This window comes from Patagioenas fasciata, chromosome 2, assembly GCF_037038585.1.
Source record: "Patagioenas fasciata isolate bPatFas1 chromosome 2, bPatFas1.hap1, whole genome shotgun sequence".
In the NCBI taxonomy this organism is placed as follows: Eukaryota; Metazoa; Chordata; class Aves; order Columbiformes; family Columbidae; genus Patagioenas; species Patagioenas fasciata.
The window spans coordinates 147289877-147309125 of NC_092521.1; the positions used below are offsets into that span (position 1 = coordinate 147289877).

General features: G+C 39.9%; 1 protein-coding gene across 3 annotated transcripts in view; it reads right to left on the bottom strand.

Annotated features, from left to right (window-relative positions):
* The window catches only part of RSU1 (Ras suppressor protein 1), a 104883-nt gene that overhangs the window by 53900 nt on the left and 31734 nt on the right, over nucleotides 1-19249 (bottom strand). For all 3 annotated transcript variants that reach the window (XM_065831270.2, XM_065831272.2, XM_071805186.1), the window contains exon 8: nucleotides 6467-6599. In XM_065831270.2, the coding sequence (XP_065687342.1) occupies nucleotides 6467-6599 (133 nt within the window). The remainder of the gene's footprint in view (nucleotides 1-6466; nucleotides 6600-19249) is intronic.

The following is a 19249-nucleotide window of genomic DNA, read 5'->3' on the forward strand; positions in this document are numbered from 1 at the left end:
CTATGGTCTCTGTTTCCCCCAGAGTCTTCACAATACTCCCATTCTACTGTCACTATTAAAAATTATTCCCAAGATCATACTGTGCTCAATCTGGTTCTTTTTGGTAACATTACAAGATTAGATAATGACTAGATAATACAAGAAGTTATTTAATTTTACTTAGAGACTGCCAAAGAGAAGCATTCTTTCTATGTATCTCTTCAACATAACCAAAGAAAGAAATATTATGAAGATTTTCATAACCCCAAATGAATTTTTTCTAAGGAATATATAATATACAAAATAACAAGTAATTATTAGGTTACTTAAAAAATAGTCACATTAAACTATTGCACAAAACTGCCATACAGGTTTATTTAAACAAGTTACTAAATGCAAGAATATGCAAAATAATATTTTGCCTTATTTAGCAAACAATGGAGCTTTGTCTACCTTAACTGTGCAGTGCAACTACCATTAATCTATCTTAATATAGGGGGTTTCATCCAGATTTTTCACTCAAAAATTAGAACATTTGAATACAGGAGCACAAAAATCTGCCTGCGTGACAGACATGCCATCCTCTGCCACGAGAAATCATCTCATCTATTCCTGGTCAAACTGATCAGAGCTCGTTTTGAAACAAATGAGATTTTGGCCTTCATTTCTTCTGTCATAAGGCAATTTTTATCAGGTTATAACCTTGCTCCCTGAATAATTAGACACCTTCCTTCAAATATATACCCAAGCAGCTTATTTCTATTTGTTCTTATATCCACCCTTTCTCTTTTTAATACCTGAAATGAAACCTGTTTTTCCTTGTTTCCCTCCCAATGACAGCAAAGATCTCTGTTATCAGACTTTGCTTTGCTAAATAAACCAAATACTTTTTAAATCTCCTCTTGCTCTTCATTCCTTTTATCATCCTATTATTCTTCCTCATTTTGCCTGTTCCTGTCTGAATTAATCTTTCATGAACATGACAACCAGAAACATGTAATATTTCCTTTTCTGTACTGGAAAATTCCCACTCTCTAAACCCAGCTCTGGAGATTGTGCTTCTCTTCCTCTCACTCCCGCATAATCACACCGGTGGCTCACAGAAAACCTGTAGCTAATACACCTAAGCCTTCCCCCTCATTTGCCAATTCTTCCTGTGCGGTGTGCAGATTCTCTCCTGCACTGCTAGCTTTGTGTCATCAGCAAACGTCACTTAAATACTCCTGCTTTTTGTGCTAAAAAAAGAAATTCTTGCAGGTCCATGACTGCTGCACAAATAACACCATTCCAGGACAATCTCTGCAATTAACATTTCAACCTGCTGGTGCCTACATCTCATCTGCTGTTAACTCCCACTTCCCCAGCATGCTTCCCAACCTCCAACACATGGATTTTTAACTTGCCTGGCCCCTCTTCCATTCCGTGATAGGTGTGGATTTACTGAACATCATCTTTACATCTGGGACAGAACCAATCATGCAGCTGAAACAAAATAAGCTTAACAACTGTGGAATGAGAACAGGAATTATTTCAGGATACTATTTGTATTCTAGTGCATTACTCTCTGTATCTTGCCAGTCTCCTCTAGTTGTTAAAAATAAATGCTGAAATACTCTTCATGAATATAATGTAGAAGGAGAACCTCTTACTTCATGACCTGTGTCTGCTGCCCTGGAAGCAGCTGCTACGTAATAGCGGGGGTCCAGTGCAACAATTCATTCTCAAGAAGAAAGCTGGACCATTGTCTCTAAATAGAAGACTGAACCAAGAGTGGATTCTTCCAGGCTGTCACTGCCAATAAAATGAGGTTTTCAGTAACAACGCTCAGTACGGAGCAGCCTGTCCAGGGAAGCCTGTGTTACAATGCTGCCAAGCAATATATGCTCAGCATAGCATTTATCAAACCATTTCCTCTGCTAAGAGTTGATGTGGCAGTCTTTAAAATGGTTTGCTGTTCTACCACCTTTCCTCATGGAAATGTGAAGAGTGCAACTTACTACCTTTCACAATACATCTTGTCGAGACTCTTGACTCCAAACTGACTGCCTTGTGGGGAAAACCTGCATTCTAGAAACTTGACAAATGGTGACTGTTCTATCATAATTCTGCCCCACTGGAATAAGGAGGTCAAATGGGGAGACAGCAATCATTAAATAAAGTGTTAAAAGGTGACTGCTGGGTTCAACAGCAGCTTAAAAATGCTAGAAGTCTGAGTGCTACTCTAAGCACTCAGGACCTAGCAAATTATTTTGTTTTAGCTGAGATTATACTATCAGGTGATGATGACTGCAATTGACTCTGCTGTGATACAAGCAAAAGCACTACTCTTTCTCTTGCAAGAACAAACAGGCAAAGAACAAGTTTCATATGAAGATTGATCAACAGCACGTGATTAATGACAGAAATGTACCCAAAGAGCAGCTTTCTGGTTTAATTTCTCCATACATGTCAGCAACCAAACCCACCCACTGGTACCAATTGTACCTCGTCTTAATCAAATTACTAATTGTCCTGATCCTGATCCTGATGAGCATCACAGGATTTCTGATCTTCATAGGAACTTAATTCACCGCTTTCATTCAAACATTCATGTCTGTCTGCACTTGTTTCAGTACCTTGTAACCACTAAATCATACAACCCATCATCTCTTTGTCAGTACCCTAGACAGAGAAAATCCTCTGAGAATATGCTTACAACATAAAGGTCACTTTGAAAGTAGACTAAAGGCAAAATAAAACATTTAGTTAAGCCCTTTGAGAACATGAGGTTGCCGCTACCCTTTATTGTTTGAGCAAGTTCTTTAACTGTTTTTCAACACTATCATGACACCACATGGGGAGTTTAATGGCACCTTCTGAGTATCTACAGAATCAAAGCCAAAATTCAGCTTACTCAACTTTCAGAAAGTTAGTAAGGCAGTCAGAGGTTAAGAATCATTATATACTTGGCAAATTGACCTATTTCCAAATGATGCTGTCACAGGATGATATGTGCAGTGGGCGTATTTTAGCCAACAAAAGCTAGCAAAGTGCCAAGAGCTGCTGAATTTCCTGTTAAGAATTCGGAGCCCCTCCACACACATTTTCTGCCACAATATATGGCCCGTCTTTCTGTCAGCACAAGTCTTCCTTGAAAAATGAAGGTTGAAAAGAATCACCTGGCATAATTTCTCATGAAAGGTAAGGAAATTAAAGGAAATGAAAGAAGCTACAGAGCTGATCTGAGGGTCCAGCTGGGTAACACGCTTCTGAAGTGCAATTCCACTTTTATACTTGGTACTTCAGTACCATATAAAACAGCAGTGTGAAAATGTACGAGTATGTGAGACAAATGACATTTTATCTTTAGACACAATCATCCCTCATGGGTGTCATCTCTACTTACCAATTAATCACTAGAGCATGAATATCCTAAGACAAAGCTAAAAATGAGGTGTAATTTTTCACTAAATATGCTTGAAACAGTCAGTACATTTCACAACAGAAAGAAGACGTTTGTGATCTATTCGGTAGTTGCTTCACAAGTGCAGCCACACAGAATCTGAATTGAAAGCTCCGATATTGACTGCAGCCTACAGCTATGGCTTGTGACGGCCATCAGTAGAAACCTCAAGGTTTAGTAACGTGACTGCGAGTGAGTCCATTGCCAAGACTCACTGAGTTACCACTTTCTGGCTGAGATAACAGCCAGGTAACAGTCACTGCAAACACAAAATAAACTGTATTAGCATAAACCCACTTAGTGAAATGTAACTTGCTAAACCCCTGAAACTTGGCACTTGTGATTGTATGAGCACACCCTCTCTGTCTTAGCCAGTATAGACAATGTTAGGCTTGTAAACAATGTAAAATCAATATTTCCAATCAGCCAGCAAAAGCAATGGGCATAGGGAGACAATTACCATCTCTGGAGCTCAAAATCCATCTGCAATACAGATGCATAGTTCCTGGTTTATGAAAGTACCTGAGAGTAAACTTACTGATCTGATTGTCAGCTGTGAATGTATGTGAGCTGTTCTTTTTTCTCAGTGTTGCAAGTGAGGTTATCTAAACACCATTCTATCCAACCATCTTTGTCAGCTTTACCTCAGAGTAAAAGTTAAGCTGTCTGGGTTTATCAAACGTTGCAAGCTAATTTTTATATTTTTCTTTTAGCTCAATGATCCAAAAAAAACCCTCAAGAGCTCAATTTTGCTCAGTTAGATATCTACAGAGAAAATTACTATGTTCACATCTCAACCTTGTGATTTGCTTAATGAGACAAACGATACACTACCCAGGCATAGGCTCTGAAAGAAAACAGAGGTTGAAAGTGTATAGTTGTTAGCAGGAAAAGATCAAAATTTCATCACAAAAAGGAGTTTTCATTTCTTCCGTGCTCACAGCTTATTTGCTTTTGTGCACAATAATGCTACTAGACCTGTTACCTAGATTATGCCATTGCTCATGAGTTATAGCACCTAAAATCAAATGCAAACAGAAAAATGTCTGTAGCAGGTGGCATCCAAATAATTCTCAGATCACAAACTTAAAGGAAACTGGAAATAAAAAGGACAATCTTTTTTCAGTAAGAAAATCCACAAACTCTCTTTATAGCATGTGAAACAAGTACAATCAAGGAACAAAAGAAGTTGCTGCGGGATTCTAACAGAATTATACAGATATTTTAATTTATGGTTTAAATATGAAATGGTTATATGCTGAAAATGAAATCTACTTATTAACATCTGCATGCTTTTGGTTTTCATCACTAATCTTTGAAAGTAATGACAGTTTAACTGAATAAGCTGCTAAGATCAAAATACATGAGCCATAGAAAGATTCTATTACTCTATTCCCCCACCCCCAATAACGACTAGTCAGATTTTGCTTACACTGCTAACTATACAGCCTTTAAATATTTACTGTGAACAAAATCAAAGTCAGCCAATTAGCGAAGAACAAGACATTAAACGTAACATGGATAATTTAAAACAAAGAGCAATAGTTGAGGCAAATGATGAATTACAGAACCTTTGGTGTCAATTTTGATTGCACAAGAAACGTTGCCAGAGTAGTTTAATATATCCATAGTTACATTTTTTTTTTCTTGCAGATAAATAATAACAGCCCCCCACCCAAACTGAATATAGGTCAAATTGTCAAAAATGCACTTCAGCCCTTGAAACGCTGCTGTCCTCACGACGCCCAGAGCTGTCCCTGTGAGAACTGCATGAGGGCCCCTAATGCACATTTCTCAAAAAACTAATCCAAAATTAAAAATAAAAGAAAAAAAATGAAGAAACCAATATGCAGCTACACAGAGGATTGTGGGGAAGGGACAGTCTAAGGAGCTAGACAGCTATTTCCCTACACCATGTCTGTAGTACAGAGTACTACTGGGAGAAGGGTGTTGCAGCCCACTTAAGTCTATCTTGAGAACACAAATTACAGCATAAATATCAGGACATTTCTGAGACACACAATTTTTGTAACCACTCTCCCATCTGTGATCCTTTTCACTAAAATTCTGTAAATGAAGAACAGACTACAAAAGCCATTGCTGGATCACTTAGTTTCATATAGAAATGTACATCTCAATTACTAAACTGGAATCCCAAGACCTTCACTTGTGAACACTCTCCCTTGGTAACTAAGTTCAGACAGCTACCACATTAAAAAAAAAAAAGACAGAAATGCTCATAAATTATTAAAATATTTTTTTAAATTAAAGGGAAATGCAAAAACTAAATTTCCAACCTAGAACTTGTACTGTGTGCTGTAATACCTACTGCTTCTAGGCACACAGCACCAAGGTTGTTTTCAGACATGTAAAAATAACTTCTAATGTTTTACTGTAGCCTCGGAAAATGGAAATTTCACGGAAATGGAATGATTTATTTTCAGTAAAATTATTAAAGACATTATTTCCTTAACAAATGCTTGGCATTTGTACACAAAATTTGGAATTAAAGTGGAGAAATCCCAGCGTAGGGTTTATTTTTTTCCACTTACACTGTTGAAGAAAACATTAGTATCTGTACTTGAATTACCAGGGCTGTAGACTTTTGTAAACCAGTTCAGATCAAAACAGGTTTAAATTCTAGACAACTCTTTCAAAACATAACAACTTGCATTCAAAAACATTTAAAAAATATCTATTTCAATCTATAAAACCTTACTGTATATACTTAAAATTAGTACTGCTCAAAGTCTTGTCATGCTTGCTCTTTTACATCTCTTACGTTACTTAATAGCTCTTAGAAATAAGGAACAAATGCAGCACAATATCAAGCAGTCTTTGTGCTTCCCTAACGTGTCTAAATAATGTTTATTTACCTTCTTGTTAGCAAAATTCCTTAATATAAATGTACAGGTTTGCATATTTGCCCTCAATACCAAGCTATTGCATGGATTATGAAAGAAGGATGTAGTTAACAACGCTTAGGCAAACATGCTACAGAAAAAAACAAAACAACCCAACACAGTTACAAAATGTAATACTTACTATTTATATGTTTCTGAACGAATGTATTCAAAAACATGAGACACTCCCAGCTGGAACTGGTCAGCAATAGGGGTAACCCAAGGATTGTTCTCTGCTTTGAAGACTTGCTTTTGACCAGTCAAATCCAGATTACCTGAAAGGGATTAAACAAAACAACATATGAAAAAAAACCAACTGAAATACAAAAAATTTGAAAGAAATATCTTGCTATGAATATAAAACTTTTCATTCATTTCAGAGAATATAACCATAATAAAAGCAAATATTTCAGTCTTAGCCAAGAGCAAAAGGAGGTCATTGCAGTTCCCACCCTACTGGATGCAGTTCCACCCTATTCATTTCACAGTGCTACTACATACGCACAACAGGATTGAACTCAGTCCATGGCATTATAATATTTATTCATCAAATTAGTTCTAAGCAGTGCTTAATGCATAGGTGTTGGGTTGTCCTTCTGCAGGTAAATTCAGCCAGCGTGGGCAGGACAACTGGAGCAGAACTTGAGGCTTCCTGATTCCCAACTCCAAACCTCCCAGCTCTGCTGTGGCGTTAAAATCTCACATAATTCAACCACTAAACGTATCTTCAGGAGACAATTCAGCCAAGTATCCCTCTCCACCGTGGCTTGCAGGAATAAGAGGAGAATGATGCTGTGGTAGAAGCTTGCTCTGCTGAAGCTCAGCATTGCACAGTGTTTCTCCATCACTGCTCCAAGCATCATGCCTACAAGTGATGGCCAACAGCATTTTTGCCTTCCCAGTGACCAACATGTTGTCTGTACCCAGATCCTACCACTGATCTGTAGTTATAGTTCTCTATAGTGAGAAAAACAACAAAAAAAGGTCATTCTTGCAACATGCCAGTTCTACCTGTTCTGTTGACATGAAGACTTAAAGTGACCTATTAGAGGATTGCTTGGATTTTATTGTTAATTTGTTCATTTTGTAAGTGTTTACCACTCAAAACCAAAACAGTACATGCTTTATTGATATTCCTCATGACTACGGATACAACGGGCTGAATTCCAGGAAGACGTAGACGTTGAAATATTTTCTTCTGTTCTTTAAATTAAGAAATCTGTGCTACCATTTAAAATTTATTTTTCTGAATCTTACGATGAAGAGGTGCCTACCCTCCTCCCAGAAACCTAAAGTAACAAATAATAATAATAATAAAATTTTTCGACCACGGAAAACAAAAAAAATTACAAGGTTTTGAAGATGGACCAAGCCAAGCTGCCAGAGAAATCTTAAGTCAACCTGACGTGCTAGCTTTCCAAAATTAAGGCATTCATGTAAGTAGCGTGAACACATATGCTATGGGAGCTGCTGCAAGCTCTGTGCTTGCTGGCCAGCATGGTGCACATTCTGCATTAGAGCCAATCCTTGACTTGTTTCTCTCCATAAAAAGGGTTAACACAATTAGAGTGAAGACAGACCATTATATCCTGTGAAAAGATGTCATGCATCTCATATTGGCCTATCAGCAAGTTACCATTACCTCAGCAAGCTCATCTGTCAGCTGTCTGCAGCCGGTTCTTTGACATAATAGCAGGCAGGGCGCATTTCACCCCGTCAGTCAGCGGCAATTGCCCTTGCTGCCGCACGCTTCAGTGCGCCTCGTTAGGAGCCTTGCACCCATTTCCTTTATTAAGGGACTCAGCAGCCCTGTTCTAACAAGGATCAGGAAGCAGGATTAAGTGCTGTGACAAAGAGGACCTAATAAGCTAGAAACTGGTGTGTCTAAATCTACGCTGGCTCAAGGCGGAGGCTCATACTGCTCCGCTATTCAGCTTTCAGGCAAAGGCCACCGGGGAAGGAGCCAGCACTGTGATTAGCTGTAACCCTCTGACCGGTGCTGCTATGAAGATCACGTATCACTCGGGGGTTTGCTTTGCAATTGCAAATTGGATTTTCCATTTTATTACCTGCAAAAAAACACATACATTGCTCTCCAAAACTACCAATGCTGTAAGTACTCACTTGTAATTACAGTTCTGCAAGTACTGCATGAAGGTAAAATGATCGATCTGTGTACAGCTAATAAAAATAGTTATTGGTGATGCAAGCGTGGCCCCATCATGGGTCAAATTCAATGTTGCTTACAGAAATAAGTCACACATTCTCAAAATCTCAATAGCCAGGGTCTCAGCTGAATCCTTTCCTCCAGGGCTGTGTCAGGAATTTACCACCCAGGAGACACTGCTGTCTGTTTCCATCCCAACAGCGCAGTCTGTCCACTTCCATTCCAAACACCACATGGTCCATTTAAATGTAATTAATTGCAATAAATACTATGCTACTAAAGCCGAGAAATCTTACAGCAAAAAGAGGACTGCTCAAGCAAAATGAGCTGTAGGTCCCCATGCCAAAGTAATCACTTCATTTTCCTCCAACTTCTGTTTTTCCCCAAGGCTCACTGGGGGCAGGTGCAGATATTTTTTACCTTCAGAGGCAAGGGACAGGCAGAGGCCCTAAGGGTAAAATTTATCTCATTACAGGGGAAATTGGGGCACCTGAAAGTCCAGCATCTGCACTGACATCTAGCCCCTCCCTGCACAGGGCTTGCCTGGCCCAGCAGCCCATCCCACCAGCCACTACAGCTGGAGCTGGAGGTGAGCTGTCACCTCACAGCCTGCGCTTTTAATTGAAGAATTTAAGCAAGTGTCCTAGTGTGAAAAGGAACAACTCATCTACCCTTGTGGCAAGCACCAGGCAGAGAGTGGGTGCTCCTCCCCAGAGGAGTAAAGGAATGCTGCTGCACAAAGAGGGGGAAGGATGGGGCACCCGACACCTTAAACTCCTTCCTGTTCAATACTGACATACCCATCTGGAAATGAAGGACAGAAATGAGCACAAAATGAAGCAGGATAAGAAGTCACATAGAGTCTTGCCCCACTAGGGAGGAAATGGAGTCTGACACTCCTGCCACATAGCAAACCGCTTGAGAACTAAGAAGCCATATAATCAAAACAGAGACAGGACAGAAACGTGTCACTGCTCTGTCACCACACATCGCTTGGGGCCATACCTTGGTGTCCTTTCTGTGCTTACAGCTAAATCACGTGTGAATCGAGGGCTTACTTAATTCTGCTCAGGCCACAGGATGTCCAGGAGTCCCAAGCATGAGGTCCAAGTCTCAGCCACATCCAAGGAACAGGGTGTGTGAGGGCAACCAAATACAGGAGCCCTGCATGAACCCTTCTGCCCCAGCACATCAAGAGGAGGCCAGCAGTGTGGAAGAGATCATCCAACCCGCCTGAAGCGACAGCTCTGGAACCAGACTCACTGCAGGACTGCTGTGTGACTGGACACCTCACAGATGTGTCCCTGTACCCCTACGAACAGTCTCCTTGCCTACAAGGTATTTTATGGCAGCACTGTGCAAAGAAATGCTGTAATTCCACCCCTGCAGCACCAGAGCCATGGGCCAAGGAAAAAGCCACGGCAGATGAGCCTTCATGCGTATTGTCTAATAGCAGTATCAGCAGAACACTGTCCCCAGGCCTTTAGGAAATTTATATACTCTTCTGCTACACAGATCACATTTAATCCCTTGGATATTTCTAGTAAGCAAAATACAAAATTGCCTCTAGTAAAAATCTAGTACTGTAGATTGAATCACAAAATATATTAGGATTGGAGATTGCATTGGTCATCCCTGGTTTGTTCTTTCCATGCACATTAACCTATTAAAAATATTTATAATCTTTAAATTCGGCCTAGTAAACTAGTAAACTAAAATTGTATTTCTTCATGATGGACTTAAGGTTCTTGCTATTTTGCCATACTGAAAGAGGCCAACTCCACTGAAATGCATTATAGTCACAGGCCTCTGGTAAGAGAGGAAAAGGTTGTCCTTAAGATTAGTCAGCACGGCCCTTTTTCTAGATCACAGAAATGTTTTTCAAATTATTTTTGAGCACTTCTAAAATTATTCTTATAAATAAATAATCAAAACAATATATCGCAGAACTCTAGCCTAACATGCTTAAGGAACCTTCTAATTTCCAAGCCTGAAGGATACTTTAAGCTTTCTACCTTGAACAGACATAGATTTCCAAGTAGGAAGAAGGCAAAGTGGATACGTGCTGCGACCAGTGAGCAGACACTAAAAAGAGAACAGAGTCTGGAAAAGAGAAGAGCAAAGATAAATGTTTAACAGCTCACTGCTGTAGATGACCTGCACAGAATGACCAAAAAGCCTTCTAAAAGGCGCCAGCTGCGTGGTCCTAAAAATACCTGATCTTGGCAACTTTTTTTTTCTGTCTCAGCACTCATTGTATCTAAAAATGATCCTGAACCATTAAGTTTGATTGGATCAGGGTGACTGTGTTTAACCCACCTAAAAACAAAATTGTTCTTGTGCCAAACTAGTAAACTGCACAGACCTCAAAACTGCCTGCTGCCCTCATGTCTTGTTAGCTGCCACCTGGAGGCTACAGTAAATAGATCGACACCAAAACAAACACTGGAAAATCTAAGGACAAAATCAAAGCATGCATATTTTCTATATTCATGTATTGTAGCTTATGTCATTCATTGACTAAAAATACTATTTATCATTACTTAAATTCAGAGCTCCCACAGCCGTGGGTAGACAGAAGGGACATCTCCTGTGACACTGGGCACACCTCATCCTGACTGATGCTAAAGGGAAAAGGCATCTACAGTTTTCCTGCACCTCCCTCAATAAATCTTTCCTGCATTTGATCTAAAACATGTTAGTTAATGATTCTTGTAATTTGCCTTCAGTGCTGTTGAAGTAAAAAGAGGTTTGTGTGAACATTCATATTTTACTCAACAGCCTGCAAAGGTCAGAAAAGAGCTCATAAAAGCAAATAAAATGCTGCCTCCCGCAGTCTTGTTTGCAGAAAATAAGCATCAGAGCCAATAATAATGCTGCCTATCACTTTGACCAAGGGTGACTCCAGACTTCCCAGGCTCTCCCTGTCCATTAGATGTAGCCTACAAGCACCTCTTATCTGCAACTGTAACCTCCTCATCCTCTTGTGATATACGATATTCAGAGTGTATAATGTTTACCCAATGTATGAATGTATAGTAAGGTATGTCTATGGTACATGGGCATTACTTCAATAGAAACATAAGAAAACAGAACAAACACAAACCTGACTTGTCCTTTCCACTTGAACGCCTCTTGAAAACACCTTAAATACTTTCAAAAATTAAAAGGTGAAATAAGGTAATTAAACAACTTTGACATTTGAGAAGTGAACATTGGCATTCAGCACAAGAAACATGATCCTAGCTCTAAAATGCCAGATCAACGCTTCTTTGTAATGGTTTAAATTCATCCCTAGTGGAGCTTCATTAAAATCAATTGAAATAATTTTTAGCCTGTATACTGTGGAGTTTCACATCTGTGTCCCATTGATGCTCTGAGTCACCTTCCAGCGAACACTCTACTGCACTGACCTCAAGGAGAGTCCTCAAGCTGTAACACATCCCTTTTAGCAATTTCTCTGAAGACTGCAACGTAAATGTTCTTTTCCTTTACAACACAAAGCTCTTATTCTATCACCGTCATACATAAGGACAGGAGGAATTAAATTACTTTTATTTCTTTATTTAGATATAAAGACCCTTGAATCCTATTTTATTAAAGGCTAAGTAAGTGATCAATCCACCACACTAAATTTAAACTTAGGTTATATGTAAAAAAATGTCTGTCCTGGCTTGTTTTAGATTTGCTTTACACTACAGAGCTTACAATTTTTATTACTTTTGTGCCATGTGCTTTGTCTCCATAGAGAAAGAGATTGGTTTAAGTGTGGGGGTGGAAGAAATATCATGACTATTATGTCATAAAAATGATACCAAAGCAATTTATTGTGAATGATGTCTTAAAATCTATGTAAAAAAATGAAAATATATACTGATTTCTACGTCACAAAATGTTATCAAAAGTAAATGACTTTTACACCAGTCTTAAGCACGTGTAAGCTGTGGATTGGTAACTCAGATTATTCCTATAAACAAGTAAGATCATCTCTGCTTTAAAGACCTCTATCACTTTTGAAGAACTATTAACAGAAGAGAACAGATTTAAACAGCAGTTATAATGGAGCAGTAAGACAACAGAGAGCAAAGACTTCTTGTATATAAGTGTGACTTGTTCTTTTTGGAACCAGCAGAAATGTTCACAGAAATATCCAGTACGATAAACAAATCTACAGCTCCACAGCATATGTCGAAAATATACATTCGCTTATTGATGAGTTTCTGTGCACTAAAAGAAAACAACTAGTAAATCCAAACCTAGACTGAAGTGCCTCCAAAAGATCTGGCCCATCGCCCTGCATCCTTGTACTGAAGGTCTGACAGTATCATTTGGAGCCATGAGCACTTCAGAGAAGCCCCAAACCACATTTGTGGTAGTTTTATGTAACAGGGGAAAAGGTTCAAGTCTCAAATAAGAAGAAAACAGATTCAGTACACACAAATAAACCAAACAAAAGCACCACAGCATCCATCAAACAGAAGCAGGCTGCAAGTCTTCCTTTGACTGCTTTTCTGACCACACAGATGGGAACATCTGCAGCCTCACCTGTGAGCATCACACAGGAGGTCCCAGGGCAGGAGAAGGCTGAAGGAGCAATCCGAAAACCAGGCACCGAAGCCTAAGCCCATCCTTAGTTTTACCATTATTTTCAGGGACAGAGAACAGGTGTTCAGATACTGTAACATCACACATTATTCTAACAACTTCTTAGATGTAAACAATAATTTCCAATAATAAATTCAGAGATTAGACCCCAACTTGAAAGTTCACTTGGATACATGATCTCTGCGACAGTTCAGTAGCTGAAAAGTTTAACAAAGGCATTTCAAACAGAAAAACACCTGAAAACATCAAGAAATGGAGACTCTGCCAGCGGTGTCTTGTTCAAATGGCTCACTTTAAATTCATTCTTTATTTCATTGCTGAACTGAGCTGCCTTAGTTCTCAAACACTGCTGCTTCTGCCAAGACACAACGGAGAAGGAGAACCTGTGCTTGCTTTTCATGGAGTCGGTGAGGATCGGCAGCTCAGTCTCCTCTCACTCTTTCCTTTGACAGGTTAAATAAAGACTGATTATTCTGTGTGATCCCAGAATATCTACATTTGCCTCCACTCTTAGCAAAACGGCCACAGCTGAAACACAAAGTAAGAGCAGACGAACTAAATCTCAAATTCTTTACCCTTGATGTAAAGGTGAATGGATACAGGGCAAACTGGTGTTGCTGCAGCTACCACTATTGTTGCTTTTTCCATGCAAGACACGGAACCTGACACACCAATGTGATGTTCACAGAGTTCGCTTTATTGTCGGACCGGGCTAGCTTTATAGCAAAGCTGCCCTGTCCACGCCTTACAACAATGTGATTGGTTGTAACTCGTGCTATACAATAACATGATAGGCTGCATGTACAGTCCACGTGCTCTGCACGCATGTGTCCCATGACTGCTCATTCGTTGTTACCTTCTAATGGTGCTCCTTTAGTTTCTTTTGTCTCTGGATTCACCTCTCAGCCAGGCCGGCAACAACCCCATCCCCCCAGGGGCGAGGAGGGGGCTCTGCCACTACACACTATTACAATTAATCCTATGGGAAGACGATTTTACCCTCCAGCACTGTCTCAGCTCAATCTTTCACAGAAGAGAGTTTAAAACAAAGCAAATTTAGTCCTGAGATATGTATACAAAATTCCAGCATCATACCAAAGGCCAGCCAGAATCATTATATGGAAGTGAAAGGTATGGGGAGTCCAGCACAACGAGACTTTCACTCCAGAATGTGCCAGCACTGCAGATGAAACCTGGGACAGACAACAAAATGCATGAAATGCTGAACTTCTCCCTTAAACTGCGTTTCAGGTACTAAGTACAGGCAGAATACAGACCTAACCTGGCTGGGCAAACTCACATTTCCATATTCAGGTGACAGGAGGAGTGGTTAACTCTTCAGGAACAAGAGGAGAGCCCTGGCAATTTCTACCATCACTCCACACAACAAACCTTCTCAGGACAAGTAGTAGAAACAGTAAATAATACGTAAAATTCATAGATGAAAGCCATAAAACAGGAACTTATCCAATGCAGCACAGCAGGCACTCCTACCTAACAACACTGCTAATGGCTTGTATTTCCACATGAGAAATCACACCCCTTCAACAGCCAAACTCCACCACACTCAGCATCCAGGTACCAAGACAACGAACTCGGCTGATGCAGCTGTGTGGGTAGCTAAGGGGAATAGGCGAAGAAAGAGCATTTTGTCAAAAATCCAAGACATTCCTTCAAAATGTTTCCTATAGTCTTTTTGAAGTTATTTCAAATTACTTATGACTAATTCATTTCTCTTACGTTCCTAATTTAAGAGAGAGACAATTCCCTAGAAGTCCAACAAGTATTGCTAAGTTTCACCAATTTCTGCCTTTGAAAGGTGCCATGGTGTGCTGGAAATACCGTTTCCTTCACTGCTCTGTGTAACACATCTGGTGCTGAGCAGAATCTCGGGGGCAAAGCAACAATCACAAAAGCACAGAATGTCAGGAGCTGGAAGGGACGTCAAAGGATCATCTAGTCCAATCCCCCTGCCGGAGCAGGAACACCTAGATGAGGTTACACAGGAAGGAGTCCAGGGGGGTTTGAACGTCTCCAGAGAAGGAGACTCCACAACACGCCTGGGCAACCTGTTCCAGTGTTCTGTTACCCTCACTGAGAAGAAGTTTCTTCTCATATTTAAGTGGAACCTCTTGTGTTCCAGTTTGTACCCATTGCCCCTTGTCCTGTCATTGGTTGTCACTGAGAAGAGCCTGGTTCCATCCTTGTGACACTCACCCTTTACACTAATGAGGTCACCCCTCAGTCTCCTCCAAGCTAAAGAGCCCCAGCTCCCTCAGCCTTTCCTCATAAGGGAGATGCTCCACTCCCTTAATCATCTTAATTGCCCTGCACTGGACTCTCTCCAGCAGTTCCCTGTTCTTCTTGAACTGAGGGGCCCAGAACTGGACACAATATTCCAGATGTGGTCTCACCAGGGCAGAGTAGAGGGGAAGGAGAACCTCTCTCGACCTACTAACCAACTCCCTTCTAACACACCCCAGGATGCCATTGGCCTTCCTGGCCACAAGGGCACAGTGCTGGCTCATGGTCATCCTGCTGTCCACCAGGACCCCCAGGTCCCTTTCCCCTACACTGCTCTATAACAGGTTGTTCCCCAACTTACACAGGAACCTGGGGTTGTTCCTGCACAGATGCAATACTCTACACTTGCCCTTGTTATATTTCATTAAATTTTTCCCCGCTCAACTCTCCAGCCTGTCCAGGTCTCGCTGGATGGCAGCACAGCCTTCTGGCGTGTCAGCCACTCCTCCCAGTTTTGAGAGACAGTCACTGCTAAGTCTGTCCAGTGAAGAAACCCAAGAAACATACTATGCGACAGAAGGGTTTTGGAACAAAAGGAATTAACATGATGTCAAAGCAGTTTAACTACAAAGATGTTTTAATGGCACAGGCAGTATTACAGGCTTAGAGGATCAGCATCCCAATTCATTTTGAAACATATTGCACGTATTTTCCAATCTCAGAAAGTCCCCTGGGATTCCCAATTACACGGGAATTCAACAGAGCATTCTCTCTCTGAAGGGTCCCTATCAGACCAAAATCTAGTTAATTTAAAAATATGAGCACAAAAAGGATTCACTGTACTGTGTTTGCCCTGCACCTTTAAAACTTCCATTCAAACATAGGTTGCCAAGCACTTAGAAGAGCAAAACTGCTTTTAAGTACTATGAAACATGTAAAATGAACCAAATTTAACAACAGCATTTGCTCAGATTGGCTCTAATTATGGTACTCTTACCTACCACAGCTCTGACAGAACAGATGAAATATTTGCTGACAGAAACATCATTATTATGCTGATGGTACTTACAATCAGAGTACAGTCAACATCAGGAAAGCCTACACACACACTGTAGTCATCTGAGAAGCGACAGTAGGACTTGCATATTTTAAAAACTAATGTCAGAACAAATCTGAATCTTGGAAAGTTTGGCAAGAATTACAGCAGTGTAAGGAAATAAATGCCTGTGCTGTAAATCTAGATGATGGGCTATAGACAACATCTTTCTGTGCATAATGAAACTACAGAGCTGTCACCTCTTCCCATACACCTAAATTCCAATCAAGTTCTCTGTGAATCAGCCTGGTTTCTAACTACAGAAAAAATGGTGTGGTTTGGTGTTGGTTTTGTTTAACTTAAAATAAGTCTAAAATGAAAAAGACAATAGGAATATTCACAAATTTCAGATAAGCTTTTCTTACATAATCTGTTCGTGACCTATCTTGGTATGTACATTTTTCTGTTATTCTTCAACTAGTAACAGCCAGTAGCCCTAGAAAACAAATTATTTAGTTTTTCTACTGGGAAGTTTCGTAAAGGTCCTTACTTTCTAATACCACTTTTGCCTTAGTTCCAAAAGTAGAAACAGGTAATTTTTTTTAAAATAGCAAGGTATCAATTAGTTGTTCCAGTGCTCAGAGCTGGTGTCTGAAGAGCCCCACGATGTTCAGGCTTCCAACAAGCACCACAGACCTGTATTTACAGCTGTGAGTAGTGTTGCATTGTGTAGAGTGTCGTGACAGTTTATACTGAAATAAGAAAATCTTGGCATTTATATCAAGCATATTTAGAAAATAAATACCTTTTGAGAAGTAAGTGATTCCTGGTTTTGCACAGACACATTATAATAACCTAAATAAACTGCTGTTTTGGTGAACATTAACTTGAACAAATAATGGCAGAAACTACTTTGCATAATATACTATCCATTAACAAATTCCAGTGTCATCTCAAAAGCCGAAATTTTAAAATGTCATAGAATAGTTTGGGCTGGAAGGGACCTTCAAAGGTCATCTAGTTCAACCCCCCTGCAACAAGCAGCGACATCTTCAACTAGATCAGGTTGCTCAGGTCTTCCTGTGATGGAAACATTGAGACTTCTGGCAGGATTCCTTGAACTTTCTATTTAAAACCAATCCTTTATCCACAGAAGATAACTTACCTGTTCAAAACTAAAGAATGATTAAAGCATTACTTAGCCATTCTGACATAGAGGTTTAATTTACAAAATGTTTCACCCTCCTTAAAGAAGAACATGGCTACTTACCCCATCAAGTTGGTTTTGTTTGTTTGTTTGTTTTAAAATGTGACTTTTTCAAGTATATACCTAACTTGACAGTTTTGACAGTGTCTCCCTTTACATGAGGAAATTATTTGATGAACTAGAACAGTATTGAATAGCATACCAAAAAGCCACTGATGCCAACATTCAGTTTTGGCAAAAGAGGATGATAATTAAAAATGTATCCTTAGAAATTGCTGTTCTTCCCACATGCATAAATATGAGCGAACTCTGTGTACGTGTGTGCACACAGGTGTGCTGGCGGCAGAGTAAAAAACACAGTCAACGTTAAAATCTGGGGTTTAAAAACCATGCCATTTGTTTTCATATCAAAATCACAAACCTACAAATAAGCTAGTTACAGTCTCTGGGTGTCTGTTTACCTTTAGCTGCAATTTTGTGAATATTCTGTACCATATACCACTCTTATGCTCCTGACTCCCCTAAGTCTTTTACGTGACACATACGGGTCCACACAGATAACCATACAATGAACTTAAAACACCATCGTTGATCTTATTAATTCCATGTGCCACTTTACGTGGTTCTTATTTCTACTCGGCTTTTTTTCCCAAACACCATCCCAATTGTTAAATGGTCAGAATACACAAAGTGACAGATTTAGTGCTTCCTTGGCAATTTATATAACTGACTGCAACTCTGCTGTTGCAGTGAATCATGATTTATTTGTCTCGCAATGCAGCACATAACCTTTTAAATGCTAGGGAAAAAAAATGCCAGCGCTTCTTTAAAGTTTATATATGACTGCCCACCACCATTCCTCATGAACAGGGTTTCGAGAGACAAACGATAAAAACAAGCTGCAAATTCCACCCACCTACTCCCAGCCATTTCCTGCGTTCATCACTCACATGTACTGTATTTACAGACAAGCGCTCTCACCCAGAGCACCCGTGCCCTCTTCCAGTCCCCTCCTTTCCTCCTGGGCAGGAATAGATATATTTTTTTAATTAGCAACAGGTATTCTCTGCTAAACACAGAGGAGGATGATACCGAACTTCCCCAGCCCTCGTGCTGACACGTGCCATGCTTAATCACACTGGGTGAAATTAAGAGCAGACTGTAGGATTTTATTTATTGGTGTATCCATTCCAACATCGTGATCCCAGGGGCTGGCTGTGGCCTTTTTTCATGCACTACTCCCCGTGCCTTCTTCTGCACTTATTTCCACTACCTTTAAAAACCAGTTTAATATACCACCCTTCCTTACCTCACAGTCAAATATACTGTTTTATTCTGGTGTTTTTATTGTGGCCATCTCCCTGATAAACGAATATCTAATGACTCTGCTGTCCACCATTGTCCAAAACTAAGCCAATAAAAAGACTTCAGCACCTTTAATCAGGAAAGTGATAATGAGAGAGGAAAGACTGTTTACTTTAAATGGAACAGCAGTACCTCCGATTAATGCAAACAGGACCTGCTCATTGAAAAGCTATTTATCGAACATGCTCAGCACAAACTATTTGGATAGTTTTCCTTACATTATAAATCAATTTTAAAAATTTAGGAGGCAGAACTCAGGCAGCAGATAAAATTGCTTTTCTCTCAGATGGTGACTATGGAA